General features: G+C 40.9%; 1 protein-coding gene across 1 annotated transcript in view; it reads right to left on the minus strand.

Moving 5' to 3' along the window:
- Positions 1-17,967, minus strand: part of NTSR1 (neurotensin receptor 1) — a 104,848-nt gene extending 86,881 nt beyond the window's left edge. The window contains exon 1 of the mRNA XM_063459589.1: positions 16,635-17,967. Coding sequence (XP_063315659.1) covers positions 16,635-17,324 — 690 coding nt within the window. The 5' untranslated portion in view covers positions 17,325-17,967. The remainder of the gene's footprint in view (positions 1-16,634) is intronic.
- Between the last annotated feature and the right edge of the window lie 263 nt (positions 17,968-18,230).

Raw genomic sequence — 18,230 nt, forward strand, 5'->3', positions numbered from 1 at the left:
GACCCTCTTCTCTATAGGACCTTATTTAGCCTGAATTGTTCACAAGATAGACTTACATGGTGCTCAGAGTTGTCAGAGTTAGAGTTCAAGCATGCAGAGGGCTATTGGGTTCAAAGCTGTACCTCACATGACAATAATCCTCACCTCAATGACACTTCTGAGGAAGCCCAGCCGAGTGAAACGCGTAAAGTGTTGGTACTGGAAGAATTTCCCAATATACTCTCTCTCTCTCTCTCTCTCTCTCTCTCTATATATATATATATATATATATATATATATATTATTGATAATAAAGTATTTATATTTTTAAAGGTATATTTCCATTTTATTTCATTTTACTTTATTTAATTTTTTACCATCATATTCCTGTCGTCAACTCCTGGTGTATCTTGCATATCCACCAAAGCTCTTCATACCAGAACAGGCCATTGCTCTGCATATTGTAAGTAGGATACCGTTTTTTATCCTTTACTTTGTGTATATACATACTATACCATGAGACCTCTCTATTGTGTTTTCTCATATATACTGGATGGGAAGAACTACCAAGCATAGCTACATATATCCATAGACGGGGATTGTACCATCAAGGTGCATTACAGCAGAGCTCTTAGCAGCTCTATTTATTGTGAGTCGACACTCTATATTTCTACCTCAAATTGTTTAAATAACTGTTACATATTGCACTATTTTTGTCCATTTCTGTTTCCTCCAAGGTTACAGAAACCATCCTACCTCAGCGTATGTAGACTGAACAAACTGATGTAATTATATCTTTTGTTATATATTTATGCTATATTTCATTGTTTTTGGGGCACAGTCTATCACCTTGCTTATTGTTATCACTAGAATTGTGCATTCAGTTTCAAATGAATCACACGCCTTTTTATCGGTGAGCAGTCCGAATTGCAATCTGCACGAATCGTGAATCAAAAGAACAAAGAGTTAACGACACATTTTGTATGTTTCATAATTCGGAATTCCATCTGTAGCCCCAATAAAAGAGATGATGGATGGAAAAAAAAGGTGATTGGTGAATTAGGGGAGTGTGACTAACTACTGATTTTATTCACAGATCAAGTGAAACATGACCAACAGAGGGAATAAGGGGGAGCAGTAAAACAAAATCTATATTTATATTATATAATTAACAAAATGGCAAGAAAATACTCCAATCGGTGTGCTGCAAAATACATACAACATATATATAATACATAATATGCCGTGCACTGATTGGCAGTTCCCTACTATTTTGGTTCATCCAAATCGTTTTTCCTGAAATGATCTTATTGGACAAAATTTATCTGAACTGAAATGCTGCATGATTGAAATTGGAATCGCCAATCCCCACCATTATATATAAAATATAATCCCCACCATTATATATAAAATATAATCCCCACCATTATATATGAAATATAATTCCCATTATTATATACAAAATGTTATCCCCACCGTCATATCCGTACTATAATCCCCAGTCCCCATCATTATATATGAAATATAATCCCCACATTATATACGAAATAGAATCCCTATTATTATATACGAAATATAATCCCCACCATTATATACGAAATAGAATCCCCATTATTATATACGAAATATAATCCCCCCCATTATATACGAAATATAATCCCCAATATTATATACGGAATATAATCCCACCGTAATATATAAAAATATAATCCCCAATATTATATACAAAATGTAATCCCCACCATCATATCTGGATTATAATCCCACCATTATATATGAAATATAATTCCCATTATTATATACAAAATGTTTTCCCCACCATCATATCCGTACTATAATCCCCAGTCCCCACCATTATATACGAAATATAATCCCCACCATTATATATGAAATATAATCTCCGTTATTATATACGAAATATAATCCCCACCATTAGATCTGTACTAAAATCCCCACCATTATATACAAAATATAATCCCCATTATTATATATAAATTATAATCCCCACCATTATATATGAAATATAATCCCCACCGTAATATATGAAATATAATCCCAAACATTATATATATAAATATAATCTCTATTATATACAAAATATAATCCCCACCATTATATATGAAATATAATTCCCACCGTAATATATGAAATATAATCCCAAACATTATATATATGAAATATAATCCCTATTATATACAAAATATAATCCCCATTATTATATATGAAATATAATCCCCACAGTTATATATGAAAATATAATCAACATTATTATAAGAGTGAGTGAGAGTAAAAGGGGCACATATGAACTGGATCACAGCTGACCTCATCCAAATGTACCAGTTTCGGGATTCATTGTGGTCAAAGTTCAAGCGTACTGGCTCTATGAACGACCCCGTGCATATAGACATTGGCGAAACATATGCACAAAACAAACAAAATTGGCCAAGGCCCAATATTTCTGTGAAAATCTGAACAATAACCTATCAAACCCTAGAAACTTTTGAAGAGTCATAAATAAATCACAAACTCCCCCATTCCAATCCCAACCATCCACTGTCAAAGTGGATAACCAAACCCTGCAACTTCCCTTAGATGTAGCAAATGCCTTTAACAATTATTTTGTCTAATGCTCCACTGCCCTGATTGCCAAGCTAATAAATGAAAATGAAATAAAACTACAAATGTGGATCAGACCCCACTAAATTTGAAAAGACCCAATATAGACAAGTTCATTTGTAGACCTGTACCTGTTAGTGTCATTAAGAAAGGCCTTAACAATCTAAAAATTAAAAGCCAATCTGGACCTGATCAAATCCCAGCAATGCTGTTGAAGCTTAGTGCGCCGGCAATTGCTAAACCTGTCACAGCTCTAATTAACAAATCCTTGGTGTCGGGATACATACCCAAACTTTGGAATACTACGAGTGTAGTGCCTATCCATAAAAGTGGTGACACTATTTTGGTTTCTAACTATAGCCCAATATCATTGCTCCCAGTATTGTATAAAATCTTAGAAAAATGCGTCCATTCGCAACTATGTGAGTATCTAACTATCTGAGCCCTTATCAATCGGGTTTTCGCACGAATCACTCCACTACAACTGCCCTCTTAAAAGTTTGCAATGACATCCAAACTGACATAGAACAATGAGACCTAACTTGGTGATTGTCCGCTAACCTGGTTTCGATCATATGTATGAGATCGCTCACAATATGTGTCCATTTCTGACAGTGACTTCATCCCTCTACCAGTCACGTGTGGTGTTCCCCAAGGTTCTATTCTTGGCCCCCTTCTATTCACATTATTTATAAATGATCTGCCTAATGTCTGCAAATCCTCAAATGTACACATGTACGCAGACGACACAGTAATCTATACAAGCAAATCCAATCTACCGCAGCTTGAGGCTGTGCTCCAAGACCAGTTTACAGAGGTAGAAAAGTGAATCGCAAAAAACAAACTCTTCCTAAACACTGACAAAACTGTCACAATGATCTTTGGAACAGTACCTAAATTACACAATTCCCACCAATAAATCAAAACAAAATAGTACACTGACCGCAGTCCACTCTTTCAAATACTTGGGTATGTTATTAGACCCCAATCTATCTTTTGGCCTCCACATAGAAAACATAGACTTGCATCTCAACTTTATCCAAAACTAGGTACCTGTACAGAAACAAATCCTGCCTAAGCCCTGCAGTAAAGGAAAAAATTGTACACCAAATGCTGATGCCAATCATTGATTATGGGGATGTAGTAAATGCACCTGCACCGCAAATCGACCTTAATAAACTAAATTCATTGTATAACTGTTTCTGCCGATTTGTGCTAGAATGTAATTACAGAACCCACCATTGTGACATGCTAAAAGAACTAAACTGGCTGTCGTTGGAATCCAGACGCACCCTTCATCTTTCCAGCCTTGTGTTTAAGAGCTTTTTTGGGAAGCTCCCACCCTACCTAAGCAGAATGCTCTCCCCAGCTGTTCCCACCTCCTATAACCTCCGATTCAGTACCAGCACTTTATTTACTCTACCTCAATATAAAAAGAAAGCGGCCCGATCCTCCTTCTCCTACAGAGCGCCACAATTATGGAACGACCTCCCGCACACTTTCAAACCTCCCCAAGCCTAAAGTCCTTTAAGAGATCCCTCTCTACATAGCTCAAAACAGAATGCATGTGTCATGGTTGATTATATATTTCCTACCTGTTCTATGTTAAATTTAGTATATATTGTTTATTAATATTGGTTTTTGTATCTTATTGTACCCTAATGTAACAATGCAATGTTTTGTGGACCCAGGACATACTTGAAAATGAGAGAAATCTCAATGTATCTTTCTTGGTAAAATACTTTATAAATAAATAAATAGTATACGAAATGTAATCAACATTATTATATACTAAATATAATCCCCATTATTATATACGAAATATAATCTCCACCTTTATATACGAAATATAATCCCCATTATTATATACTAAATATAATCCCCATTATTATATACGAAATATAATCCCCATTATTATATACTAAATATAATCCCCATTATTATATACTAAATATAATCCCCATTATTATATACGAAATATAATCCCCATTATTATATACTAAATATAATCCCCATTATTATATACGAAATATATTAAGGGGCATAGCAATCGTTGGACACTTTCGCAAGCGATCTAACATATCTGACACACAATCTCCCTCCATAGCCTCAAAGAGTTCAGTCTCACGAGTCACGACGATACTGATACCCATACTCTGCAACCCGACTCCGCCACACATAGATGACATTCAAACCCCTAGCCCTTATACTGCTACCCAACTCTACACACACCACATAGCCGAAAAGGGAAAGGGAGCTTACCAGCGTAATCCCTGTACCAGAACCATACCACCTTTGGTGCAATGTACCACAATAACAGCGATCACAAACCTCTATGTCACGGGCAACCAACTCGATACAACTAGCCAGCCCCATATAAATAAAATGTGCACTGATCACCCTTGCTCCAAATGCTCAGACTACTGCTATATCTTATGCAATTGCTGTTGTGGCAATCCCATACAATGTCTGTTACCTTAAATTTGCACTGAAAAATAAAGATTTTAAAAAAAAAAAATGTTGTGGTGTATGACTATGTGTTTCTGTACTCACCTGTTCGTCATAATAAAGAATTTACAACAAAAAAAAAAAAAAATGTTTCAAAGTAGAATAACACTGATGACGTTTTCACTTCCCTTTCTTCACATATCCCTAATTCTGATACAGATCAGAGAGCTACCAACCTCTCCTTCCAACCTGGCCATCGCGCACCTGATATATCTGCTTTAATTCAGAGAATCCTGCCAAGATATTGCCAGCCTTCATCCTTCCTTATCATAAAACTGTCTCTATTTCTCCACAACGCTGACTGTTGGCAGCATTAATCACAAGGTCTCAGCACTGCGAAGCCAATCCACTAGTACGCAGAAATCTCTTGCAGTTAATTAGTTCTGTGGCGGCTAAATCAGGATGTAAATCTGTCCGTTTAATTGTGGATTTAGGATACAGAAAGCAATTAATGCTGATATCTCTATTAGATAGAGCGCCAATGCTAAGCCAAGCAACATGATGCCAGAGAAGGATGTAATAAAACTATAGCAGGCTTTAAGTCTTGTGGTTACACTCATGGTTACGGGGCTAATAGTTCCATTATTAAATTCTGGTAGACTGTATGTCATATATATTTTGTTAGAATTAAATGTGTTGGCACTATATAAAAAATTTAATTCTAATTGTAAATGGGTCAGAGGGCTGTATGGTGCATTCTTTAATTCCTTTACTATTAGCCTTATACAAATCCCGAGCTTTCTTCAATTCCTTTACTGTGTTAGCCTTATACACATCCTGAGCATTCTTCAATTCCTTTACTGTGTTAGCCTTATACACATCCTAAGTATTCTTCAATTCCTTTACTGAGTTAGCCTTATACACATCCTGAGCATTCTTCAATTCCTTTACTGTGTTAGCCTCAGGGGCGTATTAGCCGCGAGGCAAACAAGGCATTTGCCTTGGGCGGCATTTTCCAGGGGGCGGCAAAAAACGCCGCCCCCAAATGCCCAGGGCAAATGCCTTGTTAGCCTCGCGGCTAACTGACATGCTGGGCGGTCGGGCGGCGAGGGAGCACTTCCAGAGGTGTGTTTCCCTGGTGGTCCAGTGGCTGCTGGGCGGCGCGGCCGGCGAGGGAGCACTTCCTCTGAGCTCTCTGCTCAGCTCCCTCGCGCGCCGCCCGCAGAGTGAGGCTGGAAGGCGGAGCCGGAATATGACGTCATATTCCGGCTCCCAGCCTCACTCTGCGGGCGGCGCGCGAGGGAGCTGAGCAGAGAGCTCAGAGGAAGTGCTCCCTCGCCGGCCGCGCCGCCCAGCAGCCACTGGACCACCAGGGAAACACACCTCTGCAGAGACACCCCCCCCCCCAGCATTCCCAAAGGTAAGGAGGCTGGGGGGGGTGTTTAAATAAATTTAAAAAATTTTTTAATGTGGGTGAGTGTGTGAGTGTGAGAGTGAGTCTGTGAGTCTGAGTGTGAGAGTGAGTGTGAGAGTGAGTCTGTGAGTGTGAGAGTGAGTCTGTGAGTGTGAGAGTGAGAGTGAGTCTGTGAGAGTGAGTCTGTGAGTGTGAGAGTGAGTCTGTGAGAGTGAGTCTGTGAGAGTGAGTCTGTGAGAGTGAGTGTGAGAGTGAGTCTGTGAGTGTCTGTGTGAGTGTCTGTGAGAGTGTGACTGTGACTGAGAGTGTCTGTGAGAGTGTCTCTGTGAGAGTGTCTGTGTATGTGAGAGTGTCTGTGTCTGTCAGAGTGTCTGTGACTGTGAGAGTGTCTGTGAGAGTGTCTGTTAGTCTGTGTGTGTGTCTGACTGTGTGTGTGTTTGCCTGTGAGTGTGTGTGTCTGCTAGTGAGTGAGTGTGTGTCTGTTAGTGTGTCTGTTACTGAGTGTGTCTGTTAGTGTGTGTGTATCTGTCAGTGAATGTGTGTGTGTGTATTTAGAATGCGGGGCGGGGGGAAGGGTTGGGTGGGGTGGCGCGGGGGGTGGGAGGGGGGCGCCTGATTTTGTCCTGCCTAGGGCAGCACAAAACCAGAATACACCACTGGTTAGCCTTAAACACATCCTGAGCATTCTTCAATTTCTTTACTATTAGCCTTATACACATCCCGAGCTTTCTTCAATTCCTTTACTGTGTTAGCCTTATACACATTCTGAGCATTCTTCAATTCCTTTACTGTGTTAGCCTTATACACATCCTGAGCATTCTTCAATTCCTTTACTGTGTTAGCCTTATACACATCCTGAGCATTCTTCAATTCATTTACTGTGTTAGCCTTATACACATCCCGAGCTTTCTTCAATTCCTTTACTGTGTTAGCCTTATACACATCCTGAGCATTCTTCAATTCCTTTACTATTAGCCTTATACACATCATGAGCTTTCTTCAATTCCTTTACTGTGTTAGCCTTATACACATCCTGAGCATTCTTCAATTCCTTTACTATTAGCCTTATACACATCCCGAGCTTTCTTAAATTCCTTTACTGTGTTAGCCTTATACACATCCTGAGCATTCTTCAATTCCTTTACTTTTTTAGCATTATACACATCCTGAGCATTCTTCAAGTCCTTTACTGTGTTAGCCTTATACACATCCTGAGCATTCTTCAATTCATTTACTGAGTTAGCCTTATACACATCCTGAGCATTCTTCAATTCAGTTACTGTTAGCCTTATACACATCCTGGGCATTCTTCAAGTCATTTACTGTGTTAGCCTTATACACATCCTGATCATTCTTCAATTCCTTTACTGTGTTATCCTTATACACATCCCGAGCTTTCTTCAATTCCTTTACTGTGTTAGCCTTATACACATCCTGAGCATTCTTCAATTCATTTACTGAGTTAGCCTTATACACATCCTGAGCATTCTTCAATTCCTTTACTGTGTTAGCCTTATACACATCCTGAGCATTCTTCAATTCATTTACTGAGTTAGCCTTATACACATCCTGAGCATTCTTCAATTCAGTTACTGTTAGCCTTATACACATCCTGAGCATTCTTCAATTCCTTTACTTTTTTAGCCTTATACACATCCTGAGCATTCTTCAATTCCTTTACTGTGTTAGCCTTAAACACATCCTGAGCATTCTTCAATTCCTTTACTATTAGCCTTATACACATCCCGAGCTTTCTTCAATTCCTTTACTGTGTTAGCCTTATACACATTCTGAGCATTCTTCAATTCCTTTACTGTGTTAGACTTATACACATCCTGAGCATTCTTCAATTCCTTTACTGTGTTAGCCTTATACACATCCTGAGCATTCTTCAATTCCTTTACTATTAGCCTTATACACATCCCGAGCTTTCTTCAATTCCTTTACTGTGTTAGCCTTATACACATCCTGAGCATTCTTCAATTCCTTTACTATTAGCCTTATACACATCCCGAGCTTTCTTCAATTCCTTTACTGTGTTAGCCTTATACACATCCTGAGCATTCTTCAATTCATTTACTGTGTTAGCCTTATACACATCCCGAGCTTTCTTCAATTCCTTTACTGTGTTAGCCTTATACACATCCTGAGCATTCTTCAATTCCTTTACTATTAGCCTTATACACATCATGAGCTTTCTTCAATTCCTTTACTGTGTTAGCCTTATACACATCCTGAGCATTCTTCAATTCCTTTACTATTAGCCTTATACACATCCCGAGCTTTCTTCAATTCCTTTACTGTGTTAGCCTTATACACATCCTGAGCATTCTTCAATTCCTTTACTTTTTTAGCCTTATACACATCCTGAGCATTCTTCAATTCCTTTACTGTGTTAGCCTTATACACATCCTGAGCATTCTTCAATTCATTTACTGAGTTAGCCTTATACACATCCTGAGCATTCTTCAATTCAGTTACTGTTAGCCTTATACACATCCTGGGCATTCTTCAAGTCATTTACTGTGTTAGCCTTATACACATCCTGATCATTCTTCAATTCCTTTACTGTGTTATCCTTATACACATCCCGAGCTTTCTTCAATTCCTTTACTGTGTTAGCCTTATACACATCCTGAGCATTCTTCAATTCCTTTACTTTTTTAGCCTTATACACATCCTGAGCATTCTTCAATTCCTTTACTGTGTTAGCCTTATACACATCCCGAGCTTTCTTCAATTCCTTTACTGTGTTAGCCTTATACACATCCTGAGCATTCTTCAATTCCTTTACTATTAGCCTTATACACATCCCGAGCTTTCTTCAATTCCTTTACTGTGTTAGCCTTATACACATCCTGAGCATTCTTCCATTCCTTTACTGTGTTAGCCTTATACACATCCTAAGTATTCTTCAATTCCTTTACTGAGTTAGCCTTATACACATCCTGAGCATTCTTCAATTCCTTTACTGTGTTAGCCTTAAACACATCCTGAGCATTCTTCAATTCCTTTACTATTAGCCTTATACACATCCCGAGCTTTCTTCAATTCCTTTACTGTGTTAGCCTTATACACATTCTGAGCATTCTTCAATTCCTTTACTGTGTTAGCCTTATACACATCCTGAGCATTCTTCAATTCCTTTACTGTGTTAGCCTTATACACATCCTGCGCATTCTTCAATTCCTTTACTATTAGCCTTATACACATCCCGAGCTTTCTTCAATTCCTTTACTGTGTTAGCCTTATACACATCCTGAGCATTCTTCAATTCCTTTACTATTAGCCTTATACACATCCCGAGCTTTCTTCAATTCCTTTACTGTGTTAGCCTTATACACATCCTGAGCATTCTTCAATTAATTTACTGTGTTAGCCTTATACACATCCCGAGCTTTCTTCAATTCCTTTACTGTGTTAGCCTTATACACATCCTGAGCATTCTTCAATTCCTTTACTATTAGCCTTATACACATCCCGAGCTTTCTTCAATTCCTTTACTGTGTTAGCCTTATACACATCCTGAGCATTCTTCAATTCCTTTACTTTTTTAGCCTTATACACATCCTGAGCATTCTTCAATTCCTTTACTGTGTTAGCCTTATACACATCCTGAGCATTCTTCAATTCATTTACTGAGTTAGCCTTATACACATCCAGAGCATTCTTCAATTCAGTTACTGTTAGCCTTATACACATCCTGGGCATTCTTCAAGTCATTTACTGTGTTAGCCTTATACACATCCTGATCATTCTTCAATTCCTTTACTGTGTTATCCTTATACACATCCCGAGCTTTCTTCAATTCCTTTACTGTGTTAGCCTTATACACATCCTGAGCATTCTTCAATTCCTTTACTTTTTTAGCCTTATACACATCCTGAGCATTCTTCAATTCCTTTACTGTGTTAGCCTTATACACATCCCGAGCTTTCTTCAATTCCTTTACTGTGTTAGCCTTATACACATCCTGAGCATTCTTCAATTCCTTTACTATTAGCCTTATACACATCCCGAGCTTTCTTCAATTCCTTTACTGTGTTAGCCTTATACACATCCTGAGCATTGTTCCATTCCTTTACTGTGTTAGCCTTATACACATCCTGAGCATTCTTCAATTCCTTTACTGTGTTAGCCTTATACACATCCTGATCATTCTTCAATTCCTTTACTGAGTTAGCCTTATACACATCCTGAGCATTCTTCAATTTCTTTACTGTGTTAGCCTTATACACATCCTGAGCATTCTTCAATTCCTTTACCGTGTTAGCCTTATACACATCCTGAGCATTCTTCAATTCCTTTACTATTAGCCTTATACACATCCCGAGCTTTCTTAAATTCCTTTACTGTGTTAGCCTTATACACATCCTGAGCATTCTTCAATTCCTTTACTGAGTTAGCCTTATACACATCCTGAGCATTCTTCAATTCGGTTATTGTTGGCTGTATACACATCCTGGGCATTCTTCAAGTCATTTACTGTGTTAGCCTTATACACATCCTGATCATTCTTCAATTCCTTTACTGTGTTAGCCTTATACACATCCTGAGCATTCTTCAATTCCTTTACTGAATTAGCCTTATACACATCCTGAGCATTCTTCAATTTTGTTACTGTTAGCCTTATACACATCCTGTCGGGATCCCGCGGGCGGCTGCGAGGGGAGGCTGCACTCCGCTCGCAGTACTCACCCTCCAGCCGTCCGCGGTCCTCTCCTCCACGTGGGCTCGGCGATTGGCATCCTTCCAGCCTCGGATGCCGCCCGCATCTTCCTCCACGTCCCCCAGCGGCAGCATGCATGACGCTACACACTGGGAGACCACCCAATATATTACATGCCGGGGTCAGTCACCTGACCTGGCATTAAAGGCACAGTGCCTCAATCACAGTGGGAGGTTTAGATATCTCCCACGTGTGATTGTTAATTCTGATTGGAAATTATCCAATCAGAATTAACCTTATGGTTTAAATACTTACCTTTCCTGTTCCTCCCTGCCCTGTTGTGGTCTTTGCTTACTAGTATTGCTACTGAACTTGTGTTTCTGGTTATGTACTCTCTGGCTTGTTAATCTGACTTTGTGACTTTCTCCTACCCTTTGACCTCGGCTTGTTTCTCGTTATTCTGTCTTCTGGTTCCCCTTACTCGGCTTGTCTCCTGACTATTCTTTGTGTGCTTAGCCCGGCCACTCTAAGGTCCGGTACTGCACCTTTTCTGTGTGTGTGTGTGTGTTAGAGTGTTGGGTTCCCCGAATCGTGACACATCCTGGGCATTCTTCAAGTCATTTACTGTGTTAGCCTTATACACATCCTGATCATTCTTCCATTCCTTTACTGTGTTGGCCTTATACACATCCTGAGCATTCTGCAATTCCTTTACTGTGTTAGCCTTATACACATACTGAGCATTCTTCAATTCCTTTACTGTGTTAGCCTTATACACATCCTGAGCATTCTTCAATTCCGTTACTGTTAGCCTTATAAACATCCTGAGTATTCTTCAATTCCTTTACTGCGTTAGTCTTATACACATCCTGAGCATTCTTCAATTCCTTTACTGCGTTAGCCTTATACAAATCCTGAGCATTCTTCAATTCCTTTACTGTGTTGACCTTATACACATCCTGATCATTCTTCAATTCCTTTACTGCGTTAGCCTTATACACATCCTGAGCATTCTTCAATTCCTTTACTGCGTTAGCCTTATACACATCCTGAGCATTCTTCAATTCCTTTATTGTGTTAGCCTTATACACATCCTGAGCATTCTTCAATTCCTTTACTGTGTTAGCCTTATACACATCCTGAGCATTCTTCAATTCCTTTACTGTGTTAGCCTTATACACATCCTGAGCATTCTTCAATTCCTTTACTGTGTTAGCCTTATACACATCCTGAGCATTTTTTCAGTTAGAGATTGGGCAGATGGGACAGTGCCTGTCAGTCCAGTGGGTAAAGGGAATACATTACCCTGAAAAATTACTGTAGACGTCTCTGGTGGCAGAGACTAGACATTGGCTGATGTAGCGGAACTGGACTGGATCCCACGCTGGGGACCATTCACCCCTGTTTCTGTTGCATATATTACCCTCTCCAACTCTGTCGGTAAAAGTATGATGGGAATTAAAGGTCACAGAGATCTACACCAGACTTTCCTACCCAGTATATAGGAGCCTAATGAGAGTTGCAATTCACACAGAACTATACCAGCCCTTTCTTGGCCACACTGTAACTATAACACCGAATATCAATCTATGGCTCATCATTCCAAGTCGAGTGATTTCTGAATCTGACACTGAATTTTCTAATGTCAACCCACGTTAACATTGAAAGACGGACGTGGTGAACGTTACAGACACAGCTTATCACAGGTCCCCTCGACATGCTGTGATCTCAGATTTACCAACTGGTACAAACGGATTATCACAGAGACCAACGGAAACACGAGAATGGACAGAGAGCGTGACAGCTGTAAATGGCAGATTAGAGAGGTTTACACACACAGCCATTAATATTAATAGAAATATCTAACTCTGGGACTATATCCCTTCCACCCACTGCATGCAGTCTAGACACAAGCTCCACAGAGCAACATAGGATGTGGGACAGCCTGATCACTGGAGTGGAATCTCTCAAACACTCTTTAGTACATTCCTCTGGAGCTGTTTATAAGCCTCTGGCACACAAAGGGTGCTTGACTGATGCTCCACTAACGCATTCATAGGTCAATTTGCTCTTTTACAGACGAAAATATAATAAAGTATTTGCTGGAATCTGAAGGGCTAAGGCAGTATAATCGTGACATGTACTGGCAAATATCTTGGGGTTTATTCGCTAAACAGTGATCTGAAGTGAAATCTGAACCTTTAACATTGCAGCCAAAGTAGCAATGGGTGATAGAAAACATGGGTGCTGGAAGCGGATGGCTTGCTGTGTGATGTATCTGTTTTCCAACATTCTGACCGTTTTATTGCTAACTTGGCTTCAACTTCATCACAATTCACAGTTTAGTGAACACACCCCTCATAAAAATGAATCCTTACTGGAGGTATTATCAACAGAGTTAATAATTCCAGAAAAGCGACTAAACCGTATTATGTAAACAGTGAGCTTGGCGTATGGTGGTGCCTTGACAATTCCAGAAACGAATTCCCGGTACAACCTTCTCCAGTCTTTAGAACCTATTCAGTAAAGTGCAAACTGTAACAAATTAAAATCCCAACGATCGGGAAATGCTCTCTAACTCAGCTAAAGTCATAGCTTGACTTTTGCCTTTCAGGGTTTATTTTTCTAACATTCAGAGTTTAGTGAAGAGCCCGTTCTGTGATGCTTCATACAGAATTGGATGAGTTTGAAAGGTATCAGGTATCAATCCATGCATTTACTATTTTCCAGGTATATTCACAAAGTTCCAACATATAATGTAGCATGGTACAGGGGTAAAGGAACGGAAAAATGTTAAAGAGAATTCTCCCGCAGAATTTATGCTTTTTCCAGAATTTCTTGATCTTGTTTAAATATATCATGTTTGCCACTGACAGGGAAGGAGCGCGGATTTACCAAAACCTCAGCGATATCAATCTTATTGTGATATTTACCTCAACTCTGGGAGCTTGTTCCGAATATGGAATAATAATAATATTTTAACAATTGCAAATAATAAAACAAATACAATTATTTGGGTTTGGTTTTATGGTGTGACTGTTTTCTGGGCATCTTTGAGACATTTATGCGTGTGAGCTCGGCATTGCCAGAACAGCCAGTTTAAAATGGACCGGTTAACCCATTCTCTGCCATAGGCAAGCACGGACGCTGTCTGCAGCCTGGATACATTAAAGGCTAAATCTGTGACAAGGGTTTGGTTGCCATGGGGAATAACTGAGATAATATAATCACAGCCGTGAATGTGTGAAGGAGCAGGAGCTTGGCGATTACGCAAGATTGTCACACTGTGAATGGACAGGAAGGTATTAAATGGACGCTCACATTGGGGTGTCTCACCCCGATTCACACATCTGTCCACAGCTGGTAAACACGTTCACGGGGGCAAAGTTTACAGCGCTGCATGTAATGCGGCCATCTGGAACATTCTTCTGCAAACTGGGTGATGTTTCGGGGAGTTTGCCATCAAACACCCAGGAACACAGTCTGACCATAACACGGGGTAAATAAGGGTATACTTCCCGTTAAATTGTAAATAACCAAGGCCAGACTAGCCGAACTCAAAGCACAGCTGACATAGAGCACTTTTCGGATTGACTATTTTGGCCTTTAATTTGAAATTCACTTTGAATTCTCACTGTAGTAAATAACCCTGTTAGTTACAAGCAGGTAAGTGCCCAGGGAAGCCTGTAAGTGATTCATATGACAGGTTATGGGTGTCAGGCTTCCTACCCACATCAGATTTTAAGGGGACAAGCAAAGAGCATTTCTTCCCACTACTGCCAGCCAGCTCTGCAGATGGACTTTAATTCCTGCCAAGTGTTAGCTGAGCATCATGGGAAATGTAGAAGCTTTCTGCTGATAACCCCTATGGCTAAATCAACAACATGCCAACTCCTATAATACCCAGCCAGCATACGGTGTGAGGCAGTCTGTTGGTTCAATGAAACTTTAGCTGATATTCGTATTGGAGTGCAGAGTACAACGTGAGGACAAACTAAGCACCCATGCTCAGCTGGCTCGGTCTGATAGGAGTTGGAGTGGCAAGTTATTTATTTATAAGATATTTACCAGGAAAGACACAATGCGATTTCTCTCATTTTTATTTATATCCCAGACAATGGGCCTTTCCTGGAAGACATGATCAGATTTTGGACAAATTCTGAATTTCAATCCAGTTATTGAGCTGTGGATTGAACCTGCATGCAGTTACTTCAGTGAATAATAGTAATAATGAGATGATTCATTTGGAAAGCATGTGTTTTTCCATTGAATAAAAGGCAGGGAGAATATCATGGAGATGGATTGCGCACTGTGGCGTTAGACTCTGTCACCTGGAATAAAATCTTTATTATGGCGTTTAGTCACTAAAAAGTCACTTCTAAGGAATTACTGGCAAAATTTAAGTCAAAAAAGATAATAAAAAATAAATAAATACAGCCCAACTGAATTGACCATTTATTTGCATTTTTTTTTTTTTTAAATCTACCAGCTTATTTTGGTGTAAATTTTGTAAGCACAATGCACTGTTTAGCAGTTAAAACACTTGTAATACAATGTAATTCTCACAATAAAGGGGCTATATTAGCTGAGGGTAGATTATTATACTTACTGCATATAATAAACTCATCTCTGATAGATTGACCCCACTAGCCCACACATCCTTTACACCTCACATTCTGGCTGATGGGCAGTGATGGGAGTAGTAGTTCACAGACTGTGCTCTCAGTATGGTAGACTGATTTACAGATTTCACTTTATATTCCAAATTATTCAATCATAGCATCCCCAGGGGCAAGTGCTCTAACCCTTCAAGTCAGGTAGACAGTGTACTTTAAATGGCTCTTTACAATATCTGCATATCTTTAAATATCTACAGAAGGCATCTGACTCCTGAATGCTTAATCTTATTAAAATTTAATAATTGTTCTAAGATTGACAATCTCTTTTATTTATATGGAGACATCTCATGTGATCCAATTTACTACAGTTACACTGAACCTGTACATGCACTGTATCAATCTAATGACACACAGACACAAACTGAAAGACAGACACAGATACCTACTGATTGACAGACAGACAGATACCGACTGACAGACACGGACAGAAACAGATAGACAGACAGAGGCCGACAAAATAGATTCAGACAGACTGAGAGACAGATTGACAGACAGAGACTGACAAAAAAATACAGGCAGACAGAGAGATACAAAGTCATAGATAGATACAAACTGACAGATATAGACACGGATATAGACTAACAGATACAGACAGACAGAGAAAGATGCAGACAGACACAGTATCCTGACAGAGGCAGTGTATACAATACGTCTTTATGAGCATTTGATGGTAAATACGGATTGACTCGATTCAGCAGTAGTATTTAATACCGGGATATCTCTCGGTCGAATGCAGCATTTAATATATTTAATACCCGATTATGTCTCAGAGTACTGTTAGTACCTATTGACAGACACGATTAGATTGCAAGCTCCTGGGCCCACCCACCTGTATGACGGTCTTGAAGGTGGCCATGTCTGCGGTCCGGGTGCAGATGAGGTGGTCGGGGTCCTCCTTGCCCAGGCCGTAGATCTGCCCCATAGTAAATATCATAGGGGTGGCGAGGAGCCCCGATGCCAGCCAGATGAGGGCGATGAGTTTCTTGGTCCGGCTCCGGGACATAATGGACTTGGCTTTGAAGGGGTGACACATGGCCATGTACCTCTCCACGCTCAGGCTGGCGATATTGAGGGCGGTGGCATAGGTGCAGGTGTCCCGCAGGTAGTAGTAGCCCCGGCAGACCGGGTCCCCGAACGCCCAGGGGTGGTGGACCCAGATGAAGTTGTAGGTCTCGATGGGCATGCTGAGCAGCAATATGAGCAGGTCTGAGAGGGCCAGGCTGGACAGGTGGTAGTGGACCGTGCTCTGCAGGTGTTGGAGGGACCTCCTACCCAGCAAGGTGTATGCAGTCACCGCGTTACCTGTACAGCCCAGCACGAACAGCGCCAGGTAGATGATGGTCACCAGAACCTTGGAGAACAAGTGGGTGTTCACGTCCAGGTCGTCCTCAGACACTATGTGCCCGGTGGCCAGGTCGGACAGGTTGGATAGGTTGGTGGCCAGCAGGTAGTCCTGGACCTCTTGCAGGAGGAGGGAGCTCTCCAGGAGAGGGACATACAGTGACGAGTTGGAGGTCATGATGGGGCAGAAAGTGGAGCTCTTAGGATGTGGGGAACCGAAGAGTGGCGTTCCCCTAATGTGGGGTTCTGGGTCGGGAGGTCCTCTAATACGGGGTCCTTTATCTGGAGTCCCCTAATGTTTGGTCCTGGGTTGGGAGGTCCTCTAATATGGGGTCCTTTATCTGGAGTCCCCTAATGTGGGGTGCTGGGGCAGGAGGTCCTCTAATATGGGGTCCTTGGTATGAAACTCTAATGTGTTTTTTGTGTGTGTCTGGAGTCCCTCTTATGTGGGGTCTTGGGTCCGGAGCTCCTCTAATGTTGGGTCCTGGGTCTGGAGTCCCTCTTATGTGGGGTCCTGGGTCTGGAGTCCCTCTTATGTGGGGTCTTGGGTCCGGAGCTCCTCTAATTTGGGGTCCAGGTTCTGCAGCTCCTCTAATGTTGTGTCCTGGGTCTGGAGCTCCAGTGAAGTGAGGAGCTCAGGGCGACCAGCTATCAATGAGCACACTGCTGGCATGGATAACGCATCTCCTCCTCTTCCCACAAAATGAGTATACTGACAGCATGCATCAGCTCTGGGTGTGTACTTAGCGGACCCTCCGTCAGCTCTGTGTTTTCATGCAAAGATCCTGCATCCTGTACCCCTCTCATCCTGCCTCCTGTACCCCTCTCATCCTGCCTCCTGTACCCCTCTGATCCTGCCTCCTCTACCACCCCGATTCTGCCTCCAGCAGCCCCGATCTTGTCTCTTGTATCCCCCTGATCTTGCCTCTTGTACCCCCTACACAGCCCTACTGTACCCCCCTGATCTTGTCTCCTGTACCCCCCCCCCCCCATCCTGCCTCCTGTACAAACTCTCAACCCCATCCTGATCCCTGTACCCCTTAACAATCCCCCCTAATTCTGCCTCCTCTACCCTCTAACTACC

The sequence above is a fragment of the Pelobates fuscus genome, chromosome 6, assembly GCF_036172605.1.
Source record: "Pelobates fuscus isolate aPelFus1 chromosome 6, aPelFus1.pri, whole genome shotgun sequence".
Lineage (NCBI taxonomy): Eukaryota > Metazoa > Chordata > Amphibia > Anura > Pelobatidae > Pelobates > Pelobates fuscus.